A 17,754-nucleotide genomic window follows, 5' to 3' on the forward strand; every position below is an offset into this window, starting at 1 on the left:
GCATGTGTTATGTTTAAGCACTGTGCTGGGTCCTAGCAAAAAGACTTGTGAAATTTTGTGAGTAAAGAGACTTGACCTGCCCTTTGTGAATTCTAACAGTCCAAAGAGGGAATAGATATTCAAGAATCATACACTGCATGTAGAATTAAAATTCTGACAAGTGCCAAGGAGAGTAACATATTACCATGAGAACACATTTTAGGGAGGATTTTATCTCATCATCAAGATTATAGAAAGTTTATTTAGAGATGTTTCAGCTTATATCTGAAGGATGAGTAGGTATTAAGCAGATAGGGATGTTGAGGAGAGATTCCTGAGCATAAGGAATGTCAAAAGACCCTATAAGAGGAAAGCATATGCTGTGTTGGAGGAACTGGAAGGTGGGGCTGTTGGGGGAGCATGTGATTATAGTGGAGCTACAAGTGTGGGTAGGAGCTCGATCGTGCAGGCTTATGTTTAAGGTTTCAGACTTTAAGAGTAATAGAAAACCATTGAACTTTTTTGTTGAAGGTGAATGTGTGGAACATACCCAATTGCATTTTCAACCTACCATTTTGCTACCTAGTGGAGAATACACTGCATTGAGAAAGAGTGGAAGTGAGGAAACAAATTAGGAGACTTTTGCAGAAATTGGGCATAATGGTGGCTTGGACCAGGGTATGCTGGTCATTTTGGTGGAAAGATGTGGACAGATTCTAGAGTTATGTAGGCAGTATCATTGTTAGCACTGGTGGTGGGTTGAGGATAAGGGTGAGGGAGAAATAGCTGTCAGTGATGATGATTCCTAAGTTTCTTGCTCCTATGGTTGGTTAGATAGGGTTTTTTAGATACGATGTTAATATTTATCCTAATTTGTCTTTTGTTATTTGTTGGTTCTTGATGAATACTCTGTCATATTAAGTCTCCTGTTTTTAGCATACAGAGCATTTTCACCGAAACTGACTTTTGCATGTTATCAGATAACTTTTTAACATCTGCCTGTTTGGTCCTGTATTTTATTCTCTTTCATTTATTAATTAAGTTGTTGTATTAATGTAAATAATTATATTAATAGATTTTCTAAAGTTGCGTTATCCTTGCATCCTTGGAAGAACGCTTTTTGTAGTCCTGGTGTATGTCATTCTTTATTAATTATTGATTAGATGTGCTGATATTTTCTTAGGATTTTTATATCTATATTGTAAAGCAAAATTGACCCTTTTTTGCAAAACCTTGATTTTCTTTTCTTTTTATTTACAAATGACTCGAATTTTGTTGTTTTGTAGATATTTGATTGATGTAGAAGGCATGTGGCCAGATGATGCAATTGGATGTAAGTATAAGGGTTGCCACTACTTTTCCCTTGTTATAAAATTCGAAGGTAGAAGTGTAGGGGAATTTCTCAAATTTTGAACAGAGAGAAAAATTTGTAATTCATTTGTTCTGACATAAGATAACCTTTTACCAAAAGTTTTTAAAGGGATGTATCTGCAAAAAGCGAGATATAACAGCCTGAATAATTAGTCAGTGGATTTCAGCATTTTTAAAAAAAATTTATTTAATTAATTACTTTAGTTTTGATATTATATCCACTGCACCACCGAGGAAGTCCCTTTTTCTTCCTTCCTTCCTTCCTTCATTTCTTTAAAGCTCCAAGTCATTTAAAATATATGACTTCTTACTAAAAATCTCCAGTTCATATAACCAAGTGGTTTATAACTTCTCCTCTAGAAGTTATATTCCTGGGACTTCCCTGGTGGTCCAGTGGTTAAGACTCTGCACTCCCAATGCAGCAGGCATGGGTTCAATCTCTAGTTGGGGAGCTAAGATCCCACATGCTGTGCAGCCAAAGAAATTTTTTTAAAAAGTTATATTCCTGTATTATTTAATTAAGTGGTTTAGATTTTCTTACAATGTTTAGAAGATTTCAATTTATTTACCAAGAACAAACAAAACAAAATGTAAAAAATAGTTTTGGGCTTCCCTGGTGGCGCAGTGCTTGAGAGTCCGCCTGCCGATGCAGAGGACGCGGGTTCGTGCCCCGTTTCGGGAAGATCCCACATGCCGCGGAGCGGCTGGGCCCGTGAGCCATGGCCACTGAGCCTGCGCGTCCGGAGCCTGTGCTCCGCAAATGGGAGAGGCCACAACAGTGAGAGGCCCGCATAACGCAAGGAAAAAAAAAAAAAAAAAATAGTTTTCCGGAAACTATTTCCATCATTCTCTTCTTCCCTTTCTTCTGCAGACTGGTGTTTTATCTTTACAAGTTCTCCGACATTCCATAAGAAAGCTGCTCTTCTTCTGGTTTCATAAGAGATGGTGAACAGTGGTAAAATATCCAGTTTACCTAAATTTCTAGAGTACATTTCAGGGAGTGAATGATGGGTGGGATGTTGGGGCAGAGTGAGAGATACAGATTCTGGTGAGACTGAAAGTCATTCACAAAAATTACTAGGCTGTGGTGAAAGGAGAACAAAAATAAATCAGGTTCCTGCTAGAGGACAGGAAGCCAAAATGAAGAATGGTGTGTAGCTGGGCAGTGTAATTAGGCCCATAAGTGCTGTGTCTTCTGATAGTAATTATGAACAGAAACCAACTAATAATTACTAATAACATGTAGGTGACCAATCCTTGAGAGCTGAGGCAGAGAGAAGGAAAGATGGCATTATACCTTGTCTCTGGTTCATTGAGTTTCCCAGGCTGGTTTGTGACCAATCTTGGGTGAAATCATAACTAAATCATTTTTGCTAAGGTGATCAGCTTTCGTGGGGTCCTTTCTCTGCACTCTGTCCAATGTTAAAGCCCACTGGTTTATGCCTCCTTGAAAACAGTTATTTCAAAACAGTATAAGTGAAGCATTGATGAAACAGCCATGAAGAACGTTTCCACATGACCTCGCACCTCCTTTTCAAAGTGCTTTAACAATTTTTTCATCCAAAAATCAATAGAAGAAAAGGATTGGGATCAAATCCCATACAGAGGTAGTGTAAGAAAAAAGAGAATAAGGAGCAGAATAGCAACTTTTCAGACAATAAAGTCAAGTTGGAAAAGACAGGTCCACAAAACAGATCAAAACTGTAACCTATTATTTCAAAGTGGGCTAAAAGATGTTAGGAAAAACAGTGGCAAAGATGAAAGAACATGGATCGAGGAGGGAATGGGAAGTTATTGTTTAATGGCTGTAGAGTCTCTGTTTGGGATGGTGAAAAAGTTGTGGAAATGGTACATGCTGATAAATGCCACCTATGGGTGTTTGGTTTTAGTTGATCTTCTTCCATGAAAGGGTTTAGAGAGATTCAGAAACTATGCTGCTGCCTCCATCTTTCTGAGGTCCTGCTCAATCTTTAGACATAATTATTTTGAATTTGGATACTGGTGATGGTCTCACAGCATTGTGAATGTATTTAATGTCACTGAATTGTACACTTGAAAAATGTTTGAAATACTAAATTTTGTTTTATGTATATTTTACCATAATAAAAAAAGATGAATGAACAACATAAATCAGAATTAAGTAAGATGATAGAACTCAGGACAGAATTCAAAATAAAAGAAAAAATGTTCAGAAATGAGGACTAAATTTAAAATAATACAAGAGTGGGGACTTCCCTGGTTGTCCAGTGGTTAAGAATCTGCCTTCCAATGCAGGGGATGCAGGTTCGATCCCTGGTTGAGGAACTGAGATCCCCTATGCCACAGGCCAACTAAGCCCACATGCCGCAACTACTGAGCCCACGTGCTGTGGTGCCCACGTGCCCACAAGCCGCAAGGAAGAACCCACACACTGCAAAGAAGAGCCCACGTGCTGCAACTAATACCCGACACCGCCAAAAGTAAATAGCTTAAATAAAATCATACGAGTGAATGAACATAATGCCTTAAGAGAAACAAACAGGAAAAGGAAAAACTTTTTTGAAGATAAAAAGAATTTTAGAGAAATGGAAAAAGTAAAAGAGAGGCAAAAAGCATTCAGGACAGCTCTGAAAAGAGTAACATAAATATGTATAAGAATCTACTATACCATAAAAGTGACATTTCAAATCAGTGGGACAGATTAGTCAATAAATTGTGATACATACATGTTGAGGTATAAATAGTTCTCTGGAAGGATCCACAGCATGGCAAAAGCAGATGTCTCTGAGGAGGGAAATGTGTGGCTGGGGAATGTGGGGAAAAGGGTGACTTTCCATTGAATATCCTTGTGTACCTTTTCTAATGTTCTGTCATGTGAATTTATCACCTCTGAAGTTCGTCTGAGTTCAAACCCCAGTTCCCCAAATTACTAGCTCTTAATCTTGGGCAAACTCTTCACACTCTCCAAGCCTCTTTATCTGTGAAATAAGGTCAGTAACATAGCCTGCTGCTGCATGGCACAGAATAAACTGTCAATCAATGGAGATTATTAGTATAAAAAAGCCAAATGCCCATCAATGGATGAATGGATTTTTTAAATGTGGTGTATATGTGAAATATTATACAGTCATAAAAAGGAATGAAGTACTGACACATGCTACGACATGGACGAACTTGAAAACATTATGCTAAATGCAAGAAGCCACACACAGTGGTCACTTTTGTATTATTTCATGAAGTGCACAGAAAAGGCAAAACTGTAGCAACAGAAAGGAAATTAATGGTTGCAGGGACTGAAGGAGGAGGGGATGAAGAGGGCCTGCTGATGGTTACGGGGGCTTCTTTGTGGGATGATGAAAACGTGATGGGTTAGATGACGGTGATGGTTGCATAGGCTTGTGAATGTACGAAAGGACACTGAATTTGCAGTTTCAGAAGGTGAATTTTATGGCATGTGAATGACATCTCAAAAAATTAATTTTGAAAATGAAAATTGCCAGTTTTCCCATGGTCACTATCCACTACCCACTGTCTCCATCTCTCCCTTCTCCCCACTGCATTCCTTTCGACGCCGACCCCTGCCACTCTGTCCCATCCTCACTCCCTCGACCTGCCCCACGAGGCCTCCCAGGGGCCCGTGAACCGCTGGGCGCCTGGGTCCTGTGGCTGTGGGAGCGGCTGCCCAGTGTGCGTGCCTCCACCGCTCTCACCCGTGAGAGTGGACGCTTCCGTCGGATTTTTCTCGTGCGTTTCAGTTGATGGTGATGTTTACAGAAGGTGGCACACGCCCTGGTCAATGGAGGAAGCCCCTCAATATTTAGGCCTGTCCAGAAGTTTGATCTCGGCCACCAGTAACCTCCGGACGCTGTGCTCTGAAAGCCAGGTTTGCCGCCTGCGGGCACTTGCAAATACTGAGGACTTCGGAGGCATTTGGGCATCCAATTGAGGCCTTGTGCCTCCACATGTGACGTGAACTCAGCCCTTTGCTGCACCTCTCTAAATGAAGTGGCACAGGAATACTGGCCTTGCCTGTCGTTGCCAGGATTAGCTGAATAGTGCATTAGCTGCCCTGGTGCTCAGATGTTGAGTACATGGTGATTTACATACCAGGCCCTCTTCGGGAGCCTCCTGATGCAGCAGTTCCCTTGGCTCTGCCCCTGTCGTCAGCTGCCCCTAGGATAACTCTGAGCCCTAGCCACCTCTCTGATAGATTTCCCTATCCCCCAACTATAGTCACACCTGGATAAGGCAACTCAAACCTTTCAGAGATGTGTCCTGAACCTCTTGTTTTCTTAAATACCTATCTGGTGGTTGTGAGACTTAAGGCCAATCTCCCCAAGAGACTTTTTCTATTTCTCCTAGTAAACCTAGAGTCACCTTCTGTCATCTTCAACTCTACTCAGATTTGGTTCTTTCAACCCTGGCCTCTGACCCTGCTTTTTACTTCTGCCATTTCATCCTCACTCCTGCTTCCTTTCATAAATCCATAAATGTCTTTTGGCCTTCCTAGCCCTGGGCCAAGTTCCTTTCTCTTTCCTCAGTTTTTACCCCTTTCCTTCATTCTCCCATCCAATTTTCAGTACTTGCTTTCTCATGCAGACTTTGATTCCAACCCCATCAAAAAACAAAAGAAACAAAAAAACACGCCACAGTTAGCAGCATCTCAAAATTGAAAAGTTTTATTACTCACCTATTAATTCTATTACATTTATTTATTTAATTTATTGTTTTAATATATATCAAAATAAATAGAGACATTTATACTTATCTATAAATGGAAGAACAACTGGTACCCAAGATGGCACCAACAATCCTAGCATCTCTTAATTTACATATCCGTAGTAGTCAGCAATTTCCATTTCTTTTTCCCTCTCAATGAAAAATTGCAGTTTCCCCAAAGAGGTGTAATTGGCAGCATTGTCACGTTCTTGTTGAGCCCGCCTCTTCATGGCGTCCCGCTCTGGCCTCTGCTCGTGTTCGATGGACTTTGACATTACTGGCTCAGGAACATTGTGTTCCCTCCATGGAATTCGTTGCTTGCTGAAGTCTTGGAGTAGAAATGGGGTTTGGAGCTTGGCTGGGGACTGGCGCTTAGTCACAGCAGGGGGAACAGGCTCCTGCTGGAGAGAAGTGCAAGATGAAGTTTTGTAGGGTGCAGGCCTAGGAGCAGCAGACCGAGGGACACTAGGCTGGGTATGGTCGGTCCAACCCGGTTGGGTTGGGTTGGTCACAGTTGGCTGAGCTGGTTTGGCAGGACCTGGCAAAGAAGCAGGAGCTGGCTGGGAAGAAGTGACTGCAGCAGGTTGAGCTGAGTTAGTAGAACCAGGGTGGGCACGGTCAGCAGCAGCAGGCCGATGTGAGGCTGGAGACTGTGGCCTCCGAGGAGCAGGTCGAGCTTGAGGCTCGTCCCAGGGAGAAAAAGGCAGAGGTCTCAACTTGACCTTCCCAGGAGGCAGCAGCTCATACTGGGCTGGAGACGGACACTCTTTTTCAGCACTGCTGTCTGGTTTCTGGGCTTCGACTTGAGTTTTCTCAGGACCCTTACCCTCACGTGGGGTATTCCGCCATGGCTGGATAGCTGGGGGTGGCTGGGGGTCTTTAGGGTTGCTTGAATTTCCCAAGACCCGACAGGAGGAGAGCCCAGTTCTCTTGTCATTCTTCTTCCCCAGTGCATGCAGCACCTTCACAGACTCCAGCATGCGCATGCGTAGGGCGGTTCGACGCTTTTTAAAGCTCTCTTGGATAAGCTCAGTTTGGTGTTCCTTTCGCTTCTTCTGGGGAATTGTTGGCTTCTCTTCTGCCTTGACTTTGTTTCCTGACTGCTTATTCTCTTCAGCCTTCTTTCTTCCTCTGGGCCTTTTGGTCTTTTCCTGCCCATGGCTCTTTGTTTTGCTGATCTTTCTGGATGCAGCTTTCTCAGGTTTGCCTTTAGAATTCTTGGCCGTGTTCACAGGAGCCCTGTCACTGACTGCAGCATTGCATAGAACCACTTCTCCCCCTAACAGACACTCTGGATTCTTTGGCTGGATTTTGGCCTTGGGAGCACCACTGATAGGCTCAGAGGCTTTATGTTTGTTCTTCCTCGGTTGATCAGAGGGAAGATTAATGACACTTAGCTTTTCCTGCACCTGATTCGCTTTAATGGCTCTGGTGTCTTTGGCTTTGATCACGTTGGGACCTTTGGATTGATCAAGATATTTCAAAGAATCAAAGAGCTGGAGAAGGTGAATATCCTCCTCCAGTGTAGTAATGTCTGCAAAACCACTGCTAGATTCCATCCCATTTTCAAGTGTCCCTAGGTCCTCAAGACTCAGGCTGCTCTTTCCCAGATCAGCATTTTCAGAACCAGGCTGCTCCTCTTGGCTGAGGGGATCAGTGCAGGCCAGGAGCTGGTGAATATGAGGCATAATTAAAGGCAGTAGCGGAGGCTCTTGGTTTTCTTTTGGGATCTGGTAGGCATCCAGAGGCTTTTAAAGCTTTTTTTTTTAATATCCTCCAAGTGCTTACTCTCTATTTGTCCCTGGCTTGGAGATGGAGGCAGGGCCAGGAGACTACTGGCACTCTGGAATGGAGCTGTCCCTGAAATGTTCCCAAGTTCAGATGGTGGGTAACTCTCAAGTATCTGAATATTTCTACTCCTGCAGGACTTGGGGAGTTCTTGAGTTTGTGTCACACAAGATGTCTGGCTTGGAGGTTGCAATCCCAGGGAATTTTTCATCACCTGGGAAGTCTCCATCCCTACAAAGGAATCAAGGTAGAAGTCAGTCCCTGGTAAGTGAGATGCTCCCCCTAAACACCAACACAGCAATCATGTACCTTGAAAGGTACATGATTGCTGTGTTGGTGTTTAGGGGCAAGATGGGCAAGGCATTTCTACTAACTCTTCTTAAGAATCACGGATAGTGCCCTATGCTACGAGATAAGTGGTGACTGTTGTAATTCTTACTGATGATCATTTCATGTCACTGATTCTTGGCTTTCTTTGTATTTCATAGGATCATTATAAGTCAAATAAAAAATGAGTCTTATTTTTAAAACATGAGATGTTTTACAAAGCCTGGCATTCTCATATGGAGTCCTTTCAATTCTCCCCACTTTGCTGAGAGGCTAAGAACACTTCACACCATGAGCTAGGAGAGGGAGTAGAGCCCTTCCTGTTGAAATATATAAACAAAGACAGAGTCTTAGCCTGCTTGCTCTGGACAGGATCCCGGACCACAAGGTCTTAAATCCTGGTATAAATTAAGGAAGTGAAAAACGAGAGTTCTGAGAGTTCTGAAACACCTTCGAAAGAGACTCTAGCAGTGCATCAGGGAAGGGAGTGATACAGTGTGGTAGTCCAGGGGGAATGATCGGCTACAGTAGTGAAAAATGTGGTACCTATTGGTATGCTCTCGGGGTTCTTGAACATGTAGCATAGATGACATTTAGAGAGTCCCTCCCACCTTCCCACCTGAATTAGGTGTTCTTTTTAAAAATTATTTATTTATTTTTTGAACTTATTTATTTTATGTATGTATTTTTTTGGTTGCACTGGGTCTTCATTGTTGTGCACGGGCTTTCTCTAGTTGTGGCTAGGGGGGGTTACTCTTGGTTGCAGTGTGAGAACTTCTCATCGCGGTGGCTTCTTTTGCTGCGGAGCACGGGCTCTAGGTACGTGGGCTTCAGTAGTTGTGGCTCACGGGCTCTAGAATGCAGGCTCAGTAGTTGTGCCACATGGGCTTAGTTGCTCTACGGCATGTGGGATATTCCCAGACCAGGGCTCGAGCCCGTGTCCCCTGCATTGTCAGACGGATTCTTAACCACTGCACCACCAGGGAAGCCCTGGTTCTTATATAGAGTCTAAAACCAGAGAGCCCTAAGCGAAGGTGGTGGTTATTAAAGGCTCAGGTTCTAAATTTTACCTGTCTATACACCACTTCCCAGCTGTATATTTGACCCCATTTTTGAATGCTGACCTCATTTTTCAACATTCTTGCTGTTTGTACTCACCTTGAAAACTTGTTTCTGTGATGGGTTGAGGAGACACAGGATAGTAGATTCCAGAGGTGGAAGCTGGTGGTTGGATATTTGTGGGCTGAATCTCCCTTAGTACCATTACCATTTCTGGTTGCACAGAGGCCCTACTTCCTGTCTATGACACAGAGCCATAGGATTGCAGGCAGGAGCCAAGTTCTCCATACAGTAAAGACCCCAATGTGCCTGGGTTATAGTAATATTCCTGCCTTCCTTCCTGGTAGGGAAGTGACAGGCTGTGTCCCTGATGGAGAATTTGAGATGGTGTTCCCTGAGCAAGCCTGGCAGAAAGTGATGGATATAGAGGGACCACGTTATTGGGGTCTGCAGTTTTATCATACTGGGCTGCCATAAGCATGGAGGAAGCAGCCGTGTGCTGGTCAGTGACGGCCAGAGTAAAGTCTCCGAGTGAAGGAGAATTCTTTTCAGTGCTTCCTGTGATGTCCCAGTCAAGAACACGTGGATAGCAAGCAGCTGAAGTGGAGATCTGGCTCTGGTCAGTAACTCCAGATAACATACTTGTGCTAGACTCTTGGTGAAGGTAGGCACTACACATGAGCGTCTGGAAGGAGGTACCAGTAGCTGATGCTGAACTGACGGCAGGAGCAGAGACTCTGGAGAAGTTGCAGACACTTCCTGTTAGGGAAGTTGCATTGCTCACCACAGGAAGAGAGTGCCGCAGAGAAGTTAGAGTTCCAAGTAGAAATGGATTTTGGAAATTTTCTGTCAGAACAAGAGGGTAATGAAAAGATCAGGGAGATTGATAAATTCTCACTGTTTGAGGAATAGCATTATCTTAAGGTTCTTGCTATCAGGACACCTCTAATGTCAATATGTACTGAGAAACCAAAAATCAGACCGTTATGATGGTTGTAAGGTCTGAGCAGTTTTACACTCTTCTGTATTAACTGCCTGTGCTCCCATGTTGGGCACAGATGGGCAGAAGACCCAAGTGGTATTGTTCAGACATTGTTCTCTAGGCTGGAATCAACCTTCTCCCTGCCCTATCTTTCCCTTCAGCCTGCACTAGTATTGACTTCTGTGCTGTTTCCTAGACTGGAAGCATTTTAGAGCTAGGAGGTCCTTAGAGAACTTCTATTTTCACAGTCTCATTTCATGAGGAAGGAAACTGAGGCTCAGAGAGGTCGGGTTGACTTGTTCAAGTTCTCTCATTATGTTAGTATCCTTACCAGGTTTCAGAACCTAAGTATCCTGACTTCCTTGCCAGGACGCTATTCTGAGCATGTTACTGCCAGAAGGCAGGAGAAATAGAACTTATACCATAGGCATTATTTTTGTCCATTAGAAAACAGTACGGCTATTACCATTGTAATTTCAGGGTCTCACTTTGCTTGTGCAGTTCCCACGCTATTACCTAGAGTGCACATATAGCTCAGTTCACCTGGTAAATTTAAAGAGTAATTTTTACCCTCTTCAAGCCTGGTTTCTCATCCTACCTCAAAATGATTACCCAAAAGTGAATTTCTTAAGTGCTTTTGGAAAGAAAAAAGTTATCTGATTACTTCAGATTACTCATCTCTAAAGTGGTTATAACACCACCACCAAAAATAATAGCAGTAATAATTAACACATGAATAAACCTATATGTTGTGTATGATTTATATGGAGGAAGATACAATAAGTTCTAGAAAGACAAAGAAAAATCATGAAACACATATTACATAATGAAAAAGAAATACATATGAAAACTGGGGTATGTGGCAAGTATCAAAGCATAATGAGTTTACTAGCAAATGACATTCTGTACCATACATGCAATATTATGAGAGTGAATTTTGCCCACTGTATTTTAGTGAGTACTATTAACCAAAAAACACGATAGAAGGTGATTTTGAATGAATTCCTAGCCAATACATACAGAGAAGATATATCAGTAAAAATGCATAATAAGCAACAAAATTCAATCAATGTGAATGTAGCCACAATATATGCAGACAAGTATTTCAATGAAAACTGGTACAAAGCACACAGCAAAATAATAAGTGTAAAAGAATTTCATTATTTTGCTCATTCATATTTTTACCCAGCAAGTAACAGGTATTAAGCCTGGTAGAAATATATGTTTCAAAGAATAGAAATATATAATAAGCAGAAAGGAAGCTTAAAAAGTATCAAGAAGGTTTTTGTATTTATCTTATAAGTTAGATTTTAATCATACCGAACATCCAAGATGACATTCCAGCACCTACAAAAACCATCATCACTAGAATCCAAATAAAAAAGATTTTCAAAAGTAGAAACATCGAAAGGGCTCCACAAAATTTTTCTAGATAAATGTGGAACTTTTTTTTTTTTTTTTTTTTTTTTCCCCCCCGGGCGCCGCGCCTGGCAGTGAAAAACACCGAGACCTAACCACTGGACCGCCAGCGAATTCCCGCAATGTGGAATTAGAGATGTGGGGCTTGACTTTTTCTTTTTCTTCTTAGGTAACTAAGATCTAAAAACGAGAGATGGCTGTTGATCAATGTGCTCTCCCTGTTAGGAAGGAAAGAACTGTAAAGATGAAAAGCAACCTTGCCTTAGAAGCTACATATCACACAAAGGAAATAGTCCTTCTGATTCAATTTCGGAAATATCATTTAAAATTTTAATTGGTAAAACGTCTACATAGTTTAAAAATTAGAAAGAATAAAATATTGAAAAGCAGACCCCTAGATAACCACTTTGGTTTCTTGTATATAGGAAGCATCATTTCTAGGACATATTTCTAAAATGTTTATATTCAAAACTGTCAAGTCCCAACTGTATTCAGAGAGGCAATAAAAGAAAAAAACCTGAGTATGACTTTTCTGGTAAGCTGCCTTTCCTGGTGATACCCTGTTCCATCCTTGGTTTCCTCTTAGCCTGTTAAAATAAGGATTTGCTACAATCAACTTTGTTTTGCCCTGCTCTGAGCAGCATTCACTCTATGCTGTTTCTGCTTTAATTTAAAATCTTTGGTTCCCATCAACATTCCGTTTCAAACTACATTTTTCTTGAGAGCTCCTCTATGCTTTCCCTCTTCATTCTTATATTTTTTCCTATCTCTTGGTTCCTGTTGGCCTGTGCTGATGAAAACAATCCTAAACATCCTTACGCTTGACACTGTGCCTCCCTATAGCCCAGTACTCTCCATCCTCTCTCCCTATTTTCTCTTTTCAACTAGTCGAAATATTAGTGGAGGGAGACCATTAGAGATGAAACATCTTGCTATACATTGCTAGTTTTCTATGTCACCTGGCTTTTCTGTGTTTCCGTTGAAACACTCTTGATAATTCTCTGATTTCATTTTCTACATGAGTACCCTTTAAGGCTCAATATTAGAAAAGAAAGGGATCAGAGTGATCAACCAATGTAATATCCTAACGTAACAGATAAGGAAAATATCAGGCTTTGTGAGACAGTCAATGATTTGTCCAAAGTCACACAGATAGTAAATGCCAAAGTCAAAACTGAAAATTAGGTCTCCAGACTTCTAGTTCAATATGTTCCCTCATTATTCCATGCTATTTTGAATCTACTAGTAAATTTAGGGGCAAAATAAATCTAACGAAAAACTTTAAAAAGTTTCTTTTCTTACCTGACATGGTCAGAGAAGAGGAGAAAACATCAACTGCAGATACAAGGGATGAGGAGGCAACACCAGAGGATGTCTGAGTGGCTGCAGCTGAACAGCGCATGTGCCCAGTACAAAGGTGACTGGTTACTGCTCACTGGTCACTGGTCACTTGTGATGATGTAGGAGAATGAAGTCAAAAAGCAGGCAGTTTCAAGGTATGAGATAGCCAATAGGGAGGTCTGATCCCTAATAGGAAGGCAGGGTTGGGTGGAGAGAGTGTAGGAGAGCTAAAACAACACCTATATTTCTGAGCTCTGGGGAGGAAATCCTAGAAGACAGATTTACCTCCCCCAGGCTCTTACATTAGGGAAATCATGGCAACATTTCTTACAGACGTTCATTAATTTAATTTACTAACAGTTACCTATATCCTACACAGTATTATACTTTATGTATCATATACTTAGAGCTATATATATCTTATTTAATTAATATCCTTAGGAAGGCAAGAGCCATCTAGTTTGAACTATTAGAGTTGTTCTGAAATCATATCTGTCTAATTAGTGAACTTATAGCAGCTTTTAAGGAGCAAAAGTAGGGATTAAGAAGCTCTTTTTTGTAACTTGGTTAAAGCGTAGGGTGAAGTTTGTTGAGTGTACCTTGTGGAGAGTGTTGTGGTCCAAGACTCTTATCTTTTAGTTTTGTCTCCTTGACTCCTACCTTCCTTGGGCTGGGCCAGGCTGGGCCAGGAGTTGGACTTGCGACTTACATTTCTCTTCTGCTTTCTTTTTATTTTTTTCCATTATGGCCATTGTTTCTAGGACAAGCCTTGATCTTGCCATTCTTACCCTCATGGATGATACTTGCTGTCAACTTCCAGCAGCAGGAGTCTTCTTTTCAGTGCTTGATGCTTCACAAAATAGACTCTGCCCGTTGGACGCAAATACCAGAGAGCTAGGAGACAGAGCTGGTTGCACACCTTTCCTCTTCCAGCCTTTGGTTGAAATTGTTTTCCCCATAATTTGCTACCTCTGGTTCCTTGGGCCACCCAGGTATCCTGCCATCCAGCTCTTTTATATGTGAGAGACATTCTGAATACTGTCCCTTTTTCTTTGCACAGAAGTATGTACAGTGTGGCAGTTACTGTAATCTCCTCCCCCTTGCAAACAGCCACTCTAGAATCTTGGACCTCTAGGATTCTGTCTTGCATGCTTGGGTGCAAGGCCAAGCAAAATGAAGAGGAGAATAATTAGAGAAGGAAGAGGACATTTCGTGGAGAACTGGGAGCAGATAAGGTGAAAGGGCACAGGAGAAAAGAGATTCATGTAGATTTTTTGGTTTCTGTGGGAAACAAGTCGACACACTTTGGCCTCATTTTGTATTACCCGAACAGACAGTCATAGATATAAGTAGCTCGATAGTGCAGCAACTGCCATGAATTCTGTGCACTAAATAGAACAGTCTTACATATATTTCTCATTTTGTTTTAAGTCATATTACCTTATTTATAGCATTCACTGGTATGTTTGTAGAATACAGATTTTTAAAAATGCTCTGGTTTTGTCTACATAGTTATTTCCTTGTAAGACATACTGCATGTTTTTCTCTTGACGATTTTTTTATCTTGAAGCATCATGAACGAACTTGACCTGTTGGATTTTGTGGAGAAACTTTAAAAAGGGTCTGTGAAAAAGGCATTGCTGTCGCATTATGCACCCAAGCGTAAGGAGCAGATATCTGCCATCAGCCCAACTTGGCCTGGGTTGCCTCTGTTTTAGTTCCCGTGGTTAGTGCTTTGCTCCCTAACCACTCTTGTGACTGTGATAATGTGAGTAAGGGCTGAGTTGCTAATGATTTATATGTGAGGTAAGCTGGTTTGAGGGAGGAAATCTATGGATCTAGTCATTTTCCTTGGTGGTAAGCTTTCAGGGAGGGGTGCAAAGATTGATATTTCTGGGGACTTTTCTAGTACCAGGAAGATATCCCATAGGTGGGACCTCCAAAGACACATATTTAATTTTTAGGCCTGTTTTTCCTAATATGAGATATGAGTTTTTTCACTGATGAGGATCATGCTTATCTGAGAAGAAATTGTGAAAGGTGTTGTAGTGTAGAGATGTGGCTTAAGCTTTTAAGTGTTTTTTAAGGTTTTTCCCCTAAGCTTCCTACTTCAGATGGTCTACTTACATGATACTAGCATGTGATGTGAGGCTAACAACTTACTAAATACCTGCAAGGCAGATCAGTGTCTCTTTTCTCTATATTTCCATGGAAATCAAGGGACCCATAGCTACTGCAGGTTAGGGTGGGCGGTGTGAGATTGGGGGAAGTGTGGTAAGACACATTTTGGTATCAGTAAAATGTTTACATATTAAAATATTCAGTTCCAACATTCAATTCTATTTAGGCAAACCCTTAGTTAGGCTTTTCCTGGTTCCGAGCCTATGTAACTTATATTTTCTCCTTAGTTCCAACCATTTTACTTTAGCTTAGAGGCTCAGCATCATATTAACCTCTAAAAGAATCTTACATGTAGGAGGAAGAAACTAAAGAGCTCTATTTCAACACTTAGGAACATCAGGCCCTACCCTGACCTAAACCTTTATTCTTACAGTTAGGTTATTGTCTTGTCACGTATACACACTTCCTGCATTTTGAACACATCAGGTTAACTGAGACATGTCTTGGTGTAACATCCCCAGTTCGTCTACCCCTGAGGCTCTCCTTAATTCTTCCCATTGTCACATTGTGATATAATTAAATACTGGAATCCCTCAAACCGTTGCATGGTACCTGAGGCTCTATCAGATACTGGTAGATTTTGCTGGTGTCAAATACTTAGCTGTCTGATTCTCCAAATTACCCTGGCTCCTATATTTTCCATCCCAGCTACAACATACCCATTAAGGCACTGTTTTATCTCATGTTGGACCCATTCCCATCCAGAGGCCTACTCTTTGCTAGTTACCATACTTTCTGGAAACCCCATTATGGCCAGGTCTGGATTTTTTTGTGTTGCCACCCAAAGCCTGTATCTTTTAGCAAGCTGGAACTATAAGACCAACATAGATTTTCTAGTTTCTGATAGATTTATGTCACAATTTGTACATTGTCATGTCTATAGATATTTGTATTGTGTGTACTTTTTGGCCATTACATGCCTATTGGATATTTTTCATAAAGTGCAAAAGAATATTTTATGATTTAGCACCAAATTGAATGTGGCTAATTGTACGTTTGTAAACTATGTTGTGCTAACATGTATCTTTTCTTTATCCAAATATTAATTTACTTCCATTGCCCCATTTGTAATCATGTGGAAGTTTTCAGAATTGTAAATAAATGCTTGTGGATTGAAACTTGGTTAGACTATGACTTTCCCAGATACGTTAAAGCTAGTGGATCTTTTTACTCATTCATTCAATAATTCTGACCTTGCTGACTCAGTTTACCCAGCTCAAATGGTTGTGAAGATTACTAACAGTGTATGTAAGGTACTTTCAGAAATTAGAAATTGAGACAGGAGAAGATGGCTGAAGAGTAGGACGCGGACATTACCTTCCTCCCCACATATACAATAGAAATACATCTACACGTGGAACTGCTCCTATAGAACACCCGCTGAACGCTGGCAGAAGACCTCAGACCTCCCAAAAGGCAAGAAACTCCCCCAGGTACCTGGGTAGGGCAAAAGAAAAAAGAAAAAACAGATACAAAAGCATAGGGATGGGACCTGCACCAGTGGGAGGGAGCTGTGAAGGAGGAAAGGTTTCCACACGCTAGAAGCCCCTTCGAGGGCAGAGACTGCGGGTGGCGGAGCGGGGAAGCTTCGGAGCCGCGGAGGAGAGCGCAGCCACAGGGGTGCGGAGGGCAAAGCGGAGAGATTCCCGCATAGAGGATCGGCGCCGACCGGCACTCACCAGCCCGAGAGGCTTGTCTGCTCACCCGCCACGACTCGCATGGGATAGTAGCTGAGGCTTGGGCTTCGGAGCTTACACCCCAGGGAGAGCACTGGGGTTGGTGGTGTGAACACAGCCTGAAGGGGTTAATGCGCCAAGGCCAGCCGGGAGGGAGTCCGGGAAAAGTCTGCAGCAACCGAAGAGACAACAGACTTATTCTTGCCTCTTCGTTTCCTGGTGCGCTACAAGAGGGGATTAAGAGCACCGCTTAGAGGAGCTCCAGAGACGGGCGCAAGCCGCGGCTATCAGCGCGGTCCCTAGAGACGGGCATTAGACGCTAAAGCTTCTGCTGCAGCCACCAAGAAGCCCGTGTGTGAGCACAGGCCACTATCCCCACCTCCCCTCCCGGGAGCTTCTGCAGCCCGTCACTGCCAGGGTCCCGTGATCCAGGGACAATTTCCCTGGGAGAACGCACGGCGCGTCTCCGGCTGGTGCAACGTCATTCTGGCCTCTGCTGCCGCAGGCTCGCCCCGCATCCATAGCCCTCCCTCCCTGAGGCCTGAGTGAGCCAGATCCCCCGAATCAGCGGCTCCATTAACCCCGTCCTGTCTGAGTGAAGAACAGACTCCCTCAGGCGACCTACACGCAGAGGCGGGGCCAAATCCAAAGCTGAACCCCGGGAGCTGTGCGAACAAAGAAGAGAAAGGGAAATTTCTCGCAGCAGCCTCAGAAGCAGCGGATTAAAGCTCCACAATCAACTTGATGTACCCTGCTTCTGTGCAATACCTGAATAGACAACGAATCATTCCAAATTGAGGAGGTGGACTTTGGGAGCAAGATAGATTACTTTTTTCCCTTTTCCTCTTTTTGTGAGTGTGTATGTGTATGCTTCTGTGTGAGATTTTGTCTGTATAGCTTTGCTTTCACCATCTGTCCTAGGTGTAAAGTAAC

At 42.4% G+C, this 17,754-nt stretch overlaps 1 protein-coding gene across 1 annotated transcript; it reads right to left on the bottom strand.

Moving 5' to 3' along the window:
- Window positions 1–6,152: 6,152 nt before the first annotated feature.
- LOC103079807 (uncharacterized protein C2orf78-like) lies at window positions 6,153–13,025 on the bottom strand. The gene is given in 4 exon segments (XM_082931365.1): window positions 6,153–7,814; window positions 7,817–8,067; window positions 9,322–10,068; window positions 12,926–13,025. Coding segments are annotated over 4 exon segments (2,760 nt in total).
- Window positions 13,026–17,754: the final 4,729 nt, after the last annotated feature.

The sequence above is a fragment of the Lipotes vexillifer genome, unplaced genomic scaffold, assembly GCF_000442215.2.
Source record: "Lipotes vexillifer unplaced genomic scaffold, Lipotes_vexillifer_v1.1 scaffold747, whole genome shotgun sequence".
Lineage (NCBI taxonomy): Eukaryota > Metazoa > Chordata > Mammalia > Artiodactyla > Lipotidae > Lipotes > Lipotes vexillifer.